The sequence below is a fragment of the Pecten maximus genome, chromosome 9 (genome assembly GCF_902652985.1).
Source record: "Pecten maximus chromosome 9, xPecMax1.1, whole genome shotgun sequence".
In the NCBI taxonomy this organism is placed as follows: Eukaryota; Metazoa; Mollusca; class Bivalvia; order Pectinida; family Pectinidae; genus Pecten; species Pecten maximus.
In genome coordinates, this window is record NC_047023.1 from 8,635,149 (window position 1) to 8,651,431 (window position 16,283).

At 35.0% G+C, this 16,283-nt stretch overlaps 1 protein-coding gene across 2 annotated transcripts in view; it reads right to left on the reverse strand.

Moving 5' to 3' along the window:
- Positions 1 to 1,527: 1,527 nt before the first annotated feature.
- LOC117334428 (AT-rich interactive domain-containing protein 3A-like) overlaps positions 1,528 to 16,283 on the reverse strand; it is a 65,159-nt gene continuing 50,403 nt past the window's right edge. The window contains exons 4-8 of one of the 2 annotated variants that reach the window (XM_033894050.1): positions 13,444 to 13,627; positions 12,820 to 13,031; positions 12,531 to 12,590; positions 8,669 to 8,929; positions 1,528 to 5,188 (exon numbers count right to left, since the gene is read on the reverse strand). In XM_033894050.1, the coding sequence (XP_033749941.1) occupies positions 5,085 to 5,188; positions 8,669 to 8,929; positions 12,531 to 12,590; positions 12,820 to 13,031; positions 13,444 to 13,627 (821 nt within the window). In that variant the 3' untranslated portion in view covers positions 1,528 to 5,084. Of the gene's footprint in view, positions 5,189 to 8,668; positions 8,930 to 12,530; positions 12,612 to 12,819; positions 13,032 to 13,443; positions 13,628 to 16,283 lie in introns of both variants that reach the window. The other variant, XM_033894049.1, reaches the window with a different exon arrangement.

Here is a 16,283-nt window from a genome sequence, read left to right on the forward strand (position 1 = left end):
TACACGGCTGTCATCATATCGAACATCCATGGCTATCATCATATCGAAACACGACCGTCATCATAACGAACACAACTGTCATCATATCGAACACAGCTGTCATCATATCGAACCATTGTATTAGGAAACAGTATATTCCAAAATGAGTTCATGATATCTATCTTTAACCTGCGTTTATCGAAAGCCTGTGATGTTAATTTTCAACATCTTCAACGAAAAATCGTGATATTAGGAACAAATTAGTCCTGGATTATCCAATCATCTTGGACATAGATATAAGTCATCAAGCAAATATTTTTACCAACACAAAATAAAAAACTGTAAATTTCATTAATATTTTTTATTGATTTTTGTTCATGTTTTAAGAGAAATGTTTCAATCATTAAGTAAGCACTGAGAGTAAAATGTTCCAGTGTTTTTAGTGTCCAAGTTGTAGTATATATCTCGCTACAATTGTCTGAACGGCTTTAGAAACGACATCATCATAGACAATCTACCACAATACTTACAAAACTTCTATAAGCTTGCAAAACACCTATAACATCCATGCACCAATCGTGCGTAACTATAGTTAAAACAAAAATATAATACATGTACAAATTGAATATTATCAAAATACAAATTTAACAGGTGGAAAATTGCACGCCATTTTGAGGACACACAACCATGCATCCTACATCTTCAATGAAATGTGATTAACAGTTCCCCTTTACCAAGTAATAAATGGTAAGCATTTAAATGTATGTTAGATCTACCTACAAACTTATGTAACAGGATTTTATGTAGTGTAGCTAATATCTTTAAACAGCTTTAAGTAAAGTATCGGTAACCTTTCCTTGAGTAGATGCATAAAATGTTACCAGGTATAGACTATCTACGGTACTAATTACCGTACAGGTAACGTTACCGGTATAGAATATCTACGGTACTAATTACCGTACCGGTAACGTTACTAGGTATAGAATATCTATGGTACTAATTACCGTACTGGTAACGTTACTAGGTATAGAATATCTACCGTACTAATTACTGTACTGGTAACGTTACCGGGTATAGAATATCTACGGTACTAATTACCGTACCGGTAACTTTACCGGGTATAGAATATCTACGGTACTAATTACCGTACCGGTAATGTTACCGGGTATAGAATATCTACCGTACTAATTACCGTACCGGTAACGTTACCGGGTATAGAATATCTACGGTACTAATTACCGTACCGGTAACGTTACCGGGTATAGAATATCTACGGTACTAATTACCGTACCGGTAACGTTACCGGGTATAGAATATCTACGGTACTAATTACCGTACCGGTAACGTTACCGGGTATAGAATATCTACGGTACTAATTACCGTACCGGTAACGTTACCGGGTATAGAATATCTACGGTACTAATTACCGTACCGGTAACGTTACCGGGTATAGAATATCTACGGTACTAATTACCGTACCGGTAACGTTAGGGTATAGAATATCTACGGTACTAATTACCGTACCAGTAACGTTAGGGTATAGAATATCTACGGTACTAATTACCGTACCGGTAACGTTACCGGGTATAGAATATCTACGGTACTAATTACCGTACCGGTAACGTTAGGGTATAGAATATCTACGGTACTAATTACCGTACCGGTAACGTTAGGGTATAGAATATCTACGGTACTAATTACCGTACCGGTAACGTTACCGGGTATAGAATATCTACGGTACTAATTACCGTACCGATAACGTTACCGGGTATAGAATATCTACGGTACTAATTACCGTACCGGTAACGTTACCGGGTATAGAATATCTACGGTACGAATTACCGTACCGGTAACGTTACCAGGTATAGAATATCTACGGTACGAATTACCGTACTGGTAACGTTTCCAGGTATATAATATCTACGGTACTAATTACCATACTGGTAACGTTTCCAGGTATAGAATATCTACGGTACTAATTAATGTAATTAATTAACAAATAATTTTATCTGGTATGGAACCAGTACCAGTGATATTACTAGATTTGGACCATCTACCGTACTAATTAGTTATTTCTTGTACCGAATTCTTTACTAGAAGTGTTATAAGATAGAAGTTCACAGCTGATACTAACCTCAATATTGAAGGATTAATTGCAGAAGACCTGTTATATAATATACGAATATCTAATCCCCAGGACTTGGTGATTATAAATGAATGACTAGTACAAGTAATAAAACAAAACTATAAACATCACAATATAAGAAGTGCTAGTTGAGTCGGATGAGCGTGAGAAATGTATTTTGTGACATGACTACATTCCATTGTGTTGCAGGATTTCAGGGACATTGTTTGGAAGACATCGTGACCAGATCTTGTGTACAGAGGTCACAGGGTTATGTACAACATGGAGGTAACTTCTCTCGCCTCTGGTAGATGACGATAAACGGTACAAATATATTACAACTTTAAATCAATCTTAGCAAGGTAAGTCATACACTGCTTTATGATTTCTTACTCTTTGTTGAATTGTTAATTAACGAGATTCAAGTTTTGAGTCAGGTATACACCTCCGAACGCTATCTCAGTTCTATAAAACGAATCTTTGTTTCTGATGTGCAGTAAATGTTGCCTAAATTGGCTTAGTAATCAACTTCCTGAATCAACAAAGCAAAATATTTTATGTATAGTCACTATCTGATCAAATGACATACTAAATTAAAGTCCCGTGTTGATGAGAAATGTCAAAAGGACAGAGAATATTGTCACTGAGATTACTTAAGTTACTATCGTATAACGATTTGTTAATCACTTTACATTCCCACCTAGCATCAGAAACTACCGAAATCACATGTTCAACAACATAATTTGTCCGTGGATATTTGGTCAAAACAGCAGAAATTATATTTAACCCTGAATGGAAATACATAATGTAGCGAAAAATTTCTTCTGATTCTCAACCCCTGGGAGAGTAGAGCGCTTTTAAACAAGTTAATATGATAATGTAATGATACAAAGACAAGCATTTCTGTTTGAGATATAGACGGCTGACATGGTCAACACACTGAGGTATTAAAAACATTATGTTATTATAATTAGGTATACATAGTGTAAAAAAAATGAAGATATAAGTGAAATGATTGTCAACAACAACTACACCAGTTACTTACAGATATTGGTGTAAATATGAGCAAAACCTATAAGCAAATATATATAATATATAAAATAATTAAAGGAGAACCATTTTCCTTATACACATATTCCCGACCCTAAAACAAACATGCTCTAATGCAAGACACACGGAAACAGAAATTCCCTGTCACGCAGGATGCCTTCCTGTTGGAAAAAGTAATATTCCAATCCTAAAACATTCCTATGGAAATAGAAATTCCCGAACCCAGGACAAATTGTTTTAGGTAAAAGCAGTATTCCAATCCTATAAATGTTCCTATGGAAACAAATTCCCCAACCAAGGATACCTTCCTTTAAGCAAAAGTAATATTTCAATCCTTAAAACGTTCCTTTGGAAATAGAAATTCCTCAATCCAGGATACCTTCCTGTTGGAAAAATTAATATTTCAATCCTTAAAACGTTCCATTGAAAATAGAAATTCCCCAACCCATGACACCTTCCTTAGGGCAGTAGTAATATACCAATTCTAAAACCATTTACACATCTTAGATACAGCGGTTTGGAGTTTGAAGCTAGGTACATTAACCATAATGAATCCAAAATATATCAAAACAATGTCTGATCAATACAATAAAAGATGCATTCTCTTACATTTTAGACATGTTAGAAAAAAATTAAAGGCGCTATTCTTATTTTGAGTTACTTGACAAATGACAAGTACGGAATAAAGTGTTTTAAATCTACCAAAACTTTAGGAGGAACAGTTACTCCAAATTAAGGAAATATGACACTTCAATAGTCTCACCAATAGTTGCTGTTTTTATTTTTATTGTCCATAAATGTCAGTTTATTTCATTACCATTCTGAGCAGAAGTGATATTTCCGGTCTGTCCATGATAAGGGACGGTAACCCGACTGTGTCTGTAACTACTTACACAGTATATGCTCATGGAGATTGTTCTCATGAAAAAATGCTCAGAGAACATTTTGGATTCATTTTAAAATTCTAACACCTTTATCTAATAATCTGATATCAAAATGACATTGGAGTTAAGGACATGTTGTAATTAGGGCTATCAAAGAATATCCTGATAAGACACCAAATCCTTTCATAATCTAACAAAATCTAATGATTTCCTCATAATATAGTCTTTATACATTGAGTTTGATGTCCAAAACAAACATCCTATTTAATATATTGAATTTGATTTCCTAATATGGGCATTTATAAGATCTGGAAACCATTTTGGTTGTGTCCCCCAGGAAGAGCAAAACTGCTGGTATCTTGCAGTAATAGAAACATGTTTGTTGTAGGCAGGTCTTGGTAGGATAAATTATTTCTACATATCCTACATTGAACAATCTATATAGATTGACCTATATAAAGTGACCTATATATATATATATATATATAGATTGACCTATATAGAATGACCTATATATATGGTTTGATCCATATAAAACGACCTATACAGTACAACGTATATAACACATACACACTACTACGCCTTGGTGAGATTCCACATTGCACACAATAAGATAAGGTCACCACCTCCGAATATCATTCTCACAGCCACACACCTCTAAATTTAAACCTACCACACACCAGCCTCACTCTGAGTAAACTCAATGTCAAGGTCATCACTTTGACCCTAATGTCCAACATTTTAAAGTTTACCACATTGTCTGTATATCACACATCATTTTGTAGCAGCCATCTTGATTCAAGATATTGCACCACTCCAAATTGTTTTGAATTATGATGACCATGGTAAAAACCAGTCTATTGAGAACTTTTCCTAGGGCAATAGAACATCACTATGGCAAGTGTCACTTGTAAACTGATTTTTGCTTGGTTGGCTGGTTCAGCCAATGAAATTCCATGTTCTATAAGCCCATTACTGGCTAATGACTGGTCCGGTTCTGATGAAATCCTTGATGTGTTAATAGTCCGATATAAATGAGGAGCCCTTCACAGTCTCCTAGGTTGATGTGCGAACAGAACTCCCTGATACATTATTCCATTTATTTCCATGCTCACCACAAGTGAATTGTCGATCTCCGTTCTACCATCATCTGCAAGTATAAAGATATTTCATATATTATCTATTAAGTCATTTGAGGACGATGATGAAAGAGCTGGCCAGCATAGTTGATGTTTCCTACACTTAGGACAAATCTTATTACAAGAGAAACTTAGGACATCATTTCCTCATCTTAGGACTTAGGTCCTCATCTTAGTGTATCAGGCATTGTATATGATCTGAGGATTTATGTCTTAACATTCTTTATTCTGTATTTTCATGTTATTTCAAGAATATAAGACAAATGTTTGATATTTCATGGTAAAATATTTTCATAATCATATATGTTCAGGTTAATAAACCAAGAAAAATTCACAGGTAAAGAGATTTTTTTTTTTTTTGAAATGTATCTTACAAATTATGGATCAGGGTCACAGATTTGATTACAGGTAAAGACACTTGTAGATACTAGCAGGTGTTTGGAATACATTAACAGATAATTTCACTTCAATAGAGCAAAATATCCCCAGGATAAATACACATTAATACCACAAATGGCAGTATTTCCCAGAGCACTCCAATGAAATACTTCTAGAAGCACAAAACCTAGACTTATATACATGTACATATAGGCACCTTTATCAGATTTGATCAGTCACCAAGACATCAAAACAGTTCTCGATATATAATGCTGATTTGTAACATATTTTAGCATTTATTATATTCCCTAAAATCCCTAGGTGCAATAACATTTTAATTCTAAAAAATAAATGTAAAAGTATAGCCGTTGGCATAGGTATAGGTGAATCTTGGTACCGCATAATATTCACTTTTCTTGCGATAAACATCAAATTTATTTATAGTATCGCCTCTGAATAGCAAAATTTTAAAGCAGGAATTTAATTGAAACAGAACTTGTTTTGTCTGGTGTTGTAACATCGACCGCCATCTCCCCCGATAGGACCAATTTGATAGGCATCCGCAGGATGTTAAAACATTTCCTTTTTTACCCATAAGTCTTGGGGCACAGGTTGTTACTAGATCTATATGATGCAATCTATCACATAGATAGTACCATTTGATCTCCATGTACCTATCACGATTAAAAACTGTGCGTGGCCTACTGAGTAATTCTGATCACTTTCTCATATTCAAGTGAAAAAGTCTTGATGTTTTCCATGACAAATGGCGCACGATTAGAACTAATGTGCGATTCTGATCAATCACAGGTTTGAGCATGAAATAAAAAAATAAATAAATAAATGTTCGTTTTGATAGATTAGAAACTCCCTAACAGAACTTTCAGACTACTGTAACATTCACAAGTCTCAGCAGGAAAATATCATTAATGATTCCGCAGCAAATAACCAATACATCCATGAATATTTATGAATTAAAACTTTACGACTATCACATATTAAGATCATTATATTGAGGTTTAATGATTATATAATGCTAATTTAATCCAATAAAAGCTGAAATGATATAAATGTGTGGAAAAAAACATGTCTTTGAACTTACAGACAATCCATATGATATTATTTTTCATTATCTCCCAAGAAATAACAACATTTGATAATGCTACAAAATCTTGTCTTTTTTCAGGTATCAAATTGTATCAAGACTCTATTGAATATCATGAATATGTTGTAGTACCCGATTCAGATAGCAGACAGGTATTTAATTGATTGATATCAGGAAGTTTTATCGCAACAAATGTTAATTTACAAGTTTTCTTCATAAGTTAACACCTTTGAAGAAAATCTGCAGCCAGCCTATTAAACGCACTGATCCTCTTGACGGCCGATCACATCAAAAACAACTTGCTGATGTGAGGCCGTTTTTATAACATTATGATATCTTTTTAAATTCTGTATAGATGTAACAACAAGTTTATCTATGTCGAGTCTCTCAGTCTTCCTTTAAAGCATTTAAATAATCTCCAGGTAGATATATAAACCATTTTTCTTCAAAATTAACATTGAGATAAACTTATTATGATGTGTATAGATCTGAAGTTGAGCTTCACCTGTACAAAAAATTGCCGCGCTGTCGTGATTGTAAGCCAATAAAATGTTCTTTGCACATTAAAGAACGTCATATAACTATTAGAAGATTGCATTTGATCAGAATGAGCAACAAATTGTAAAAGAGGAATTTGATGTGATTGAGCGTCCCCATGGGAGACACGATTTAGCTTGATATAAAAGCAGTTTATATTCATCTGAGTCAGCGAGCATGTTTATGCCATCACTCTTGTTTTTTGAAGTTAGTGTAATATCAATTTTGTAATTCTAATAAAGACCATTAATTCAGGTATATTAACTCTGAATCTTGTCTGGAGTTGTTAAAGGAGCACACATCAAGCGATTTGTTCGTCAGATCTCACCGAACATTTGTGTGTGTTATCTGTGCAGATAAACGTCTCTCATCAAAAGAGAGAAATTTCGAGGTTTATTTTGTCCATTTACGAACCCCTGTGTGGTCAAAGAAAGTGGCTGGCTATTTCTCCCTCCCTCGGTCACACCCTCCGGAGATTGGTATAGAAAGTATAAATTACCTGGCTCTATGGTGGGTTTCATTTAAAGGAGTATCTCGGGAATGAACAGGGTTCACACTGAATGTTCAGGTGACAAGTCTGATGGCCATTTAATGTAAATAAGAGGTGTTTTCCTTGTATCACAAATCTAACTCCATCAATTGGTTCCATCTGATACCGCGGCTTTATCCGGGGAAAATTTGTCATGTTCGACACACCTCACGGCTTTTGTTTGGGAACATTAAACGACTGTCAGTGTGGTGACGTCTCAATACGGTGTAGCTATGAAAGGGAGGGGATATTCAGGAGCCTTTTACCTGTGTAAAGAACTAACTACGCATGCAATAATGCCTTTTTCATGGCATTTACACAACCCTGAGGTCTACATTGGACCCAAGGGGAAGGGAGGAGGTGTGCTATAGTGTAGTGTATAGTCAACATCAAGATTTTTGAAGAGACAGAGAACTTCTGTAAAATAATGCAGAGCATGTGTAACATTTAACTCTGAGTTTAGTAATGATGTATTCTTTAACCGCTGAAATAATTTTTTGTTGGTTTTTTTTTTTTCTGGGGGGAGTGGGAAGGTTAGATTATACAATATTTGGCCACAATAAACAAGTTTCATTATATAAACAGGTAGGGTTTCTTTACACTTTTTCTATCTGAGGTATTTATGAAAGTATTTTAGTATATCTGAGTGGTCGGATAAGACTTTAGATACCAGTTTGACAAGTTAAATAGGTGTCCCTTTCGGCAGTTGTGAATTCTTTAACAATGCCAATGTGGAGATGTATTATCCAAGTGGTCAGAATAGAAAGGTGTTGTCATATAAGACAGTGTGTCACATTTTTTTTTTTTTTTTTTTTAAGGTACAAGAAATTTTAATGCCCCAGAACATTTAACAATTTGGACTGCTGCCAGGGTTGAGGCCCTGGATTCAGTATCCTGACAAATATGTCCTCATGCAAGAGTGTCACATTAAGGAGTACTTACTTCTACTCGTGATCTTTATATGTGTGCTTGGCATACTGTTGTGTGAGATTATTCGCTCCTCCTCCGATGTCATCAGCCTCTTTCTGGGGGGTTCCTCTACCAGGGCGGCAGCCCGTGATGCCTCCTCCATTTTACGTGTAGCGTGTTCCATGACCCGTGAAGCCGCCTCCATGGCGATGGCATCGCGTTCTGTAAGGTGATGTTCTGTGAGGCTCCGGTGATGGTGGGTAGAAGTGGGGGGCATACTTTCCTCCTCGCCACCTATATAATGGATTAGAAGTGATAACATGGTTTATTACATTTTTACCAGTGAAATATCAAAAATTATTCATTCTATAAAAGTGATATTTTTCACTAGTGAAAAAATATAAAAAAAATATCACTTTTGCTGATTTGACCAATCAAATTGATGATTAGAAAATACCAAAATAATTGACCAATCAGAAAGCCCGACATATATGTCAGCACCTGGACAGGGGAAACTACTTTTTTTGTTTACAAATTATCGCTGTAGGCCTAGTTAGCATACGGGGTAGGTTTTTCGTTGATAAAAAATGTAATAAACAGAATATCTAACAGTGTCTTCAGTAATACCAAATATATTTCACTCGTGTGGCTAATATTTTGATATTTTTCACTCGTGCTGCGCACTCGTGAAAAATATCAAAATATTAGCCCCACTCGTGAAATATATTTGGTATTACTGAAGACACTGTTAGATATCCTCTATTAATTCTCATCTCCTAGCAACAAAGCAACATCATCACAGTTGTAGAATTGTCTCCTGGATGTCACAATTGTAGAATTGTCTCCTAGCAACAGTGTCACAATTGTAGAATTATCTCCTAGCAACAGTGTCACAATTGTAGAATTATCTCCTAGCAACAGTGTCACAATTGTAGAATTATCTCCTAGCAACAGTGTCACAATTGTAGAATTATCTCCTAGCAGCAGTGTCACAATTGTAGAATTATCTCCTAGCAGCAGTGTCACAATTGTAGAATTATCTCCTAGCAACAGTGTCACAATTATAGAATTATATCTTAGCACACCAGTGTCACAATTGTAGAATTATATCTTAGCAACAGTGTCACATGGTAGAATTATCACCTAGCAACAGCGACACAATAACTTTAATAGCACAGGTAAGTGTCAGAATTAATTGTAGAATTATTCTCTAGCTCAAAATTTTCATGAAAAAAATATTTCATAGATTTTTTTTTTTTCAATTTCAGACAGAAATGCTATTTAATCTAGAATTTAAAAAAATGTAAAATAAAGCAACAGTGCTTTAATAAATAATAATCTTGTCAACATGATAAATGTAGTCAACAATATACGATAAAATATTATTACAAATATATACACATATTGAAATCATTCAATTGCAAACTAGCTAACAAGATTATCATGTTTAATACATTATAGAATTTTCATTTAGCTCACAGAAAAATGTTTAGTCATACAATTATAGAAATGTCAACCATCTCACAAAAAAATTCTGATTTATCAAAAATAGTCAAATGAAGTAAGTTGAATTACTTATAGAATTGTCAATCAGCCCAGATTAATTTAATTCATATTTATCTGGAGAATAATTAATCACACAAATATCTATTAATTTTAGCAGACAAATATGAAATTGAAGTAATTTAACTAAATCTGGTGAGAAACAGCCAAATAAGAACTAAAGCACTGTTAGATAATTATATACATTTGAATTTTAGATTCTTTACTGAACAATTTTGATAATAGAACAGGGTGTGCTAGAAATTTGATATTGAATTTAAAAAAAGAACTGCTGTGTAAACAAAAGCTCTTCATTATTATAGTAACAACAATTTTGCTCTGAATAGGAAAAAGGATTGGGCATAAACTCCGGAGAAATCAAGTTTGTTCTGTAAATATGAAATTGGTGTACATTGATCAACTTCTTTTGATAATTCTACATGAGGAAGCCTTCATTTTCCTTTCAAGTTCACTGGGTTGATATCAATTTTACATCCGGAAAGTCAGGTTTACTAGTACATTAGACGCACAAGTTTAACTGGATTGCTGATATCATTATAGGGTAAAAGTAGTGATTAATTTGAGGGATAGGTACTGAGTGTACCAGTCAGACAGTATATAGCTAGTCGAGTGTGACACAATGTTAAATCAGTCGAGTACGATGTCTGGGGCTGCCTCCCCAACCAAGTCACAGCTTTCATCAAGTCAACCTACCATATATGTTTCAATTACCTACAGTGTTATATTCTATTGCGGTCACCATTCAAAAACAATTACATTAATTATATGAAAATTATTTCAAAGTGATATTAGTATTGGTATCATTATATCAACCAATTAGATAGCGAAATGCGATAGTTGGAGACATCGGGAGTTGGCCCTCAATCTCTCGGTCTGTGTAACACCCGTAGTTATAAAATCTATAGTCATTTCTGTTGAAGCATAATTTTCGAAATATTTAGACAAATAAATAGGGTAGTGGGGTATCTATTTCATCAGATATTGAAATCTGAATCCCGAGGTACCTCGAGTGAGCAGCTATGATGGGTTCTAAAGAGGAGCCCCTATTGCTGTTCGGTGACCCCAAACGGGGTCAATTGTGGGGTACATTTCATCTGCACCCTCCCCTCCAGACTCGCTGTCCCTCCTTCAGTAACTGGCTCTACAATTAACGATCTCGTGTTTTTTTACACATCTCCAGATCACAGTCAAAAATCAAACCTATTTTCTCCAATTCACCGCACTAAATGATTGGGGAATCGATCTACGGACTGGCTGTAACGTCCCGCGTACCGACTGCTCAACAACATGGCTATTATACTCTCGACAGCGTTGGTTGGCAGCAGCCTAATTGAGAGTGTTAAATGTATAAACCTATTAAATTAAAGGTCTAAAAATCATTTTCCTGCTTATAGCCAGCCATCATATTATTTTAACAATCCATTGCAGAGATTTATTTCGCGTATTATGTGGGGTCTCATTATTCGACATCTAATCCGCTGACACGTGATCTGGGATCTAGGAATACCAGGTGATTGGGCAAAGCCTATGATTTGATACGTTTTCATGACAAAGCATTGGACAGTATAAATAAGATGAAAACAGCGATAACTTCCACGAGTCGAATGAGCGATTACTTCTTATCATGCGAAATTCAAATTCACACAACTGATATATCCGTTAGATATTTAACACAGGAGCAACTGATATCAAAAGTACGGAATTACCGATCTGATCCCAAATAGAAATTAAATACCTATTAGTTTAAAAAAAAAATCCCATTAAACAATCTACATTGGTTTAGCCATTAATAATGTCATTATGCTTGTAACTGTAAACAAGAGATTTGGCTGCGGTCAGTTAAGTGCGAGGACAAGCTTTCCTTGGCCGAGACACCGCCACTTCAATTTAATAGATGAATCAAACAGATAACCATCTCATATACATTTTTTATATGATGTACAAGGCTACACCATCCCCATGACAGGAAGGATTCAAACATATGATCTCTGACAAAAACCATTTATTTCTGTAATCATTTTCCACAGGAATTCACAGACTCAATTGAGTAAGTAAATTCTTCACGTTTTTTTCATGTGAGTTTTAAATTTTTAATTTCCTATAGGTAATAGTATATATGGGCTATTTTTTTTATATATGAAGTGTTTTGATACCTAGCTTGATCCAAATATCATTTAATGTTTTTTAATGTAAATTCCTGTAAATGAATCTTAATTGAAGCGTCTATTAAATTAAACATCCATTATAATTAGAGCAAAATCGCTTCATTTTGTAGAGCTATGACTAGAGTTGAAATCCATGAAAAACAGACTGACTAGAAATTGGTACTTACATAGTTGATGAGCTTGTAATTGCCATAATTTCTGTAAGCTTGTCAGCGGTGATCGACGGTCTGCATTGGAAAAAAATCCAGCTTTCAAAATGAAATTTTTATTCAAATCAGAATTGTATCAATGCTACATACAGGATACTGATGAAATCATATCACTTAATTATGTTTCTGAGTATTATAACTAAACTTTAATAAAGTCTTAACCACTACGATATCATAGAGGAAGTTCCATGATTGATATGCAATTAACGAAGGTCTGATCCAAACCAGAAACTAGCAATGTGCGTACCTGATGTGCTGCCTCCAAATTTGCCGTTGAGTAGATTTCCATTCAGGTGAGGATGGTGAGCTGTTGGGATCAAGGTCGGTCCAGGTGAAAGGTCATAACCATAACTTGACCTACGACCCTCACGTCTATTTCCATCAATTGCAGCCTGAAGCTCTTGTGGAGAGCTCAACTTGAGCTTCTCACATTCATATGGATACAGATATTTCATGTACCTGTTGATGAAAATACAACATATATTTAAGTACAGGTATTTGATTATTTCACTGATTTTTGTGTGGATTCCATACACCTATGAACATGAATTTGTGATAATTTGCTGTTATCAAAGTTATCTTACTGTATGAAGTAAAATTGATAAATTTTGTTAAATTCCTGCGTTTTAAATAATTATTTTATATTTTCTAGAGATCTCCCTATATTGAAGTTGTCAGGAACTGCTAGGGTTGAGCTTCCAGGTTTAGATTAAATCAGTTCATATTAAAATGATACATCCATGCACAAGTATTTATATCAAATACAGTTTTAATTATTCATTTTATGCAAGTACAGCACTAAAAAGGCTGAGTTGCAAAACTATTAAAAGTTATTCTGAGTAAAACTGATACAACGAAGCTTAATACTTACTGTGTTCTGAGAGTGAAAGCTGCACTAGTTATTGACGAAGGAAGATTTAAACCTTTTGTAATCTCCCGCCAAAGTTTCTTATTAATGACTTCCACCAAGCCTCCTTTGGAAACAACCAATCGGAAGAGCTCATACAAATCTAGTGTTTGCTTTGCCATGATGGGGATTCTGTTGACAGGTGTGCCTGGAAAACATAAACAAAATTATCTTTATTTCAATGTAATACAAAGATTGATGTAAGCTTTATAGCTGTTTCATATATTTGTACAGCCGTGTGTAAAGTTCACTGTTTCTTTTGTGAATGAAGAAAAACCAATTAAATTTAATGAAAAACTAACAAAAATCTTACAGATCTCTTTTTCCCTAGCAGCAGAAATTCTTTGCAATATAACACTGGCATTAATTTATAATGAGTTTCACACTAGTACGTCTAACATCTTTTTAGTATCGCCCATCCTAGAGCTATTATACTTTGTAACAAATATCTAAAAAAATGTTGTAAACCGTGTCAGTTCGCAAAATGATTTCATCGGGAAGAATAAAGTTTCAGTCAAAGGAACTGTAGCTGTGTGGGGGTCACTAAAGGGGGGTTATCTGATGGGGAAGCTGACTTAATCAAACGTAATTCCGAGCCACATATCAACATCTAATTGTGAATGACACTGGGATATTTCTCCATTTTCATTTTTACTATCCGAGTCATTGATTTTCCAATCATAACAAGATTTTGTGTTCTAAAACACATAACATTTACATCAGTCGCATCGCTCCTCGTCAGTTTTAACAGGGTCTAAAAAAACAACATAGTCTTTTCATTTCATCTTACTTCCTTGATACTTTATTTAATCAATAAACTGTCTCCTATTGAAATTATCCATAGATATTTCCATCTTCTCAAAAACACACATAAAATTGCTCCAGCATCTCGCTATAACATACAATTATCGATACATCACATTTCCGATTTGTCATCAAAGTAAATCAACCACATCTCGCCATGAAGCGGACCTGTGTATTTGTTTTTACATTAGAAGTATATCATTTGATATTCTTAATATCGTGATAGCCTGACTGGGATCCATAGTGCCGTATTTGATAGACTCGAGTTCCCCATGCCCCTCCATATTGAAATATTCATTGTCTTAAACTTAATAATCACTAAATCAGAGTAGCTTACACGTCAGCGACACGATAAACATCACGCCATCACATCACACACCAAATCCAACATTGATCGTTGAAAATCACAATTCGTCAAGCTTATGTCTGATGATAAATTTCATCATTTATTTACTAGTGTCACGTCAAAAGTGCATATGGTATAAAAGATGTTATGGAAGTAAATTGCTTGACAAAAAAAAAAGAAAAGAAAAAAAAAAGTTGGAAGAGATACGGAGTCCTGTCACCGATGGGATGAGTGATAAAATCAGAAATGATATGGATAATTTATACAAGATCAATTAAAACCATCATTACAAATCACTTACAAGGAAATCCTCATCTACACTCGCTAATGGTATTAAATGATGAATTTTCACAGGGTAAGTCCCTTGTAGAGTGCATCAATGAATAATTCACCGCTGATGAAGGTTTTTTTATCCCCGGTATAATATGAACTTAATTGGTGGTTTTGTATAGCCAATCTCTCACTGAAGCTCGATCTTCTAGCGTTATCATAGAAAATCAATCGGAGAATCAGCGAATGGAGGAATTCTTATAGTGCTTCTACCTCAGATCCATGTCTTACTTTCTCATTCAGGGAGGGTGAGCCCTGGGGAGGGGCCTCTTTCATAGTGCTTGTATCTTATTTCTGTTAGTCTACCTTTTAGGGGAGATATGAAGAAATAGGGAGGGGCTGCTCTCTATCATAGGGGACAGTCTGAGGGATATGTGACAGGACTTGAGATGCTCTGTGGGACAGCTGAGAGAAGGCTTACAAAAGAGGATGCAGTTTAAAGAAAGCCTTATGTTGAATACACTAGAGAGTTCCGGGAGAGATATCGGTACTGAAAATCTTTCCAAAGGTGATTCAACTAGAGAGTACAAGATGCTGAAAGAGCAATTTTAGAGGACAAATAGCTAACAGCGAAGGGGACGATTTTTGGGAAAGTCTTCTGTACAGCTATGACTAAAGGGGGATAGAGATGTCAGTCACAGTACTAGTGGGAGGGTACAAGAATAATTGCATGTGTGATGACAGGGCACTTCCCTAGAACATTGTGACGCTGTAATCCTGACTAATCACAAAGCTGATGTTATAGAGCACCGATGTCGACTCCATTGACTTCTGTTAATCAATGACATTGACTCCGTGTCGGAGAATAGCTACATTAACTCTACACCCATTCCTGCTCAGTCGTTGATACTTAATCAATATGATTTACAAAATAAACATTGATTCCAGAATTATAATTGCTCAATTAGCTCTGACCAATCAATAGGATTTACAATGAAAGCTATTCTTTTCACATGAATCCATATTTATACATCAATATCCTGAACAAAATCTACCTAGTTTAGCTCCCTGAGTGTAAGATGAATAGACCAACGATTAAACAAACACGAGTCGACAGATAGCTCTATCTGAGGACTCCTGCAGCTGATGACGTCATCTTATGAATATTCACACATTCTCCGCCCTTGTGTCGCTACAATTAAACATCTTGTTTTATATTGTACCAGCATCAACTTCTATTGCACATTACTCTGAAGAAGCAATAATCCATGTCAAAGGTCAGCTGTCAGCCGAGCCCCAGCCTATCAGGGATAGCCTTTGTTGTGCCCTATTGTGATTCAACTCGATGTGAAAAAGTTGATTAAAAATCAAATACCTATACAGG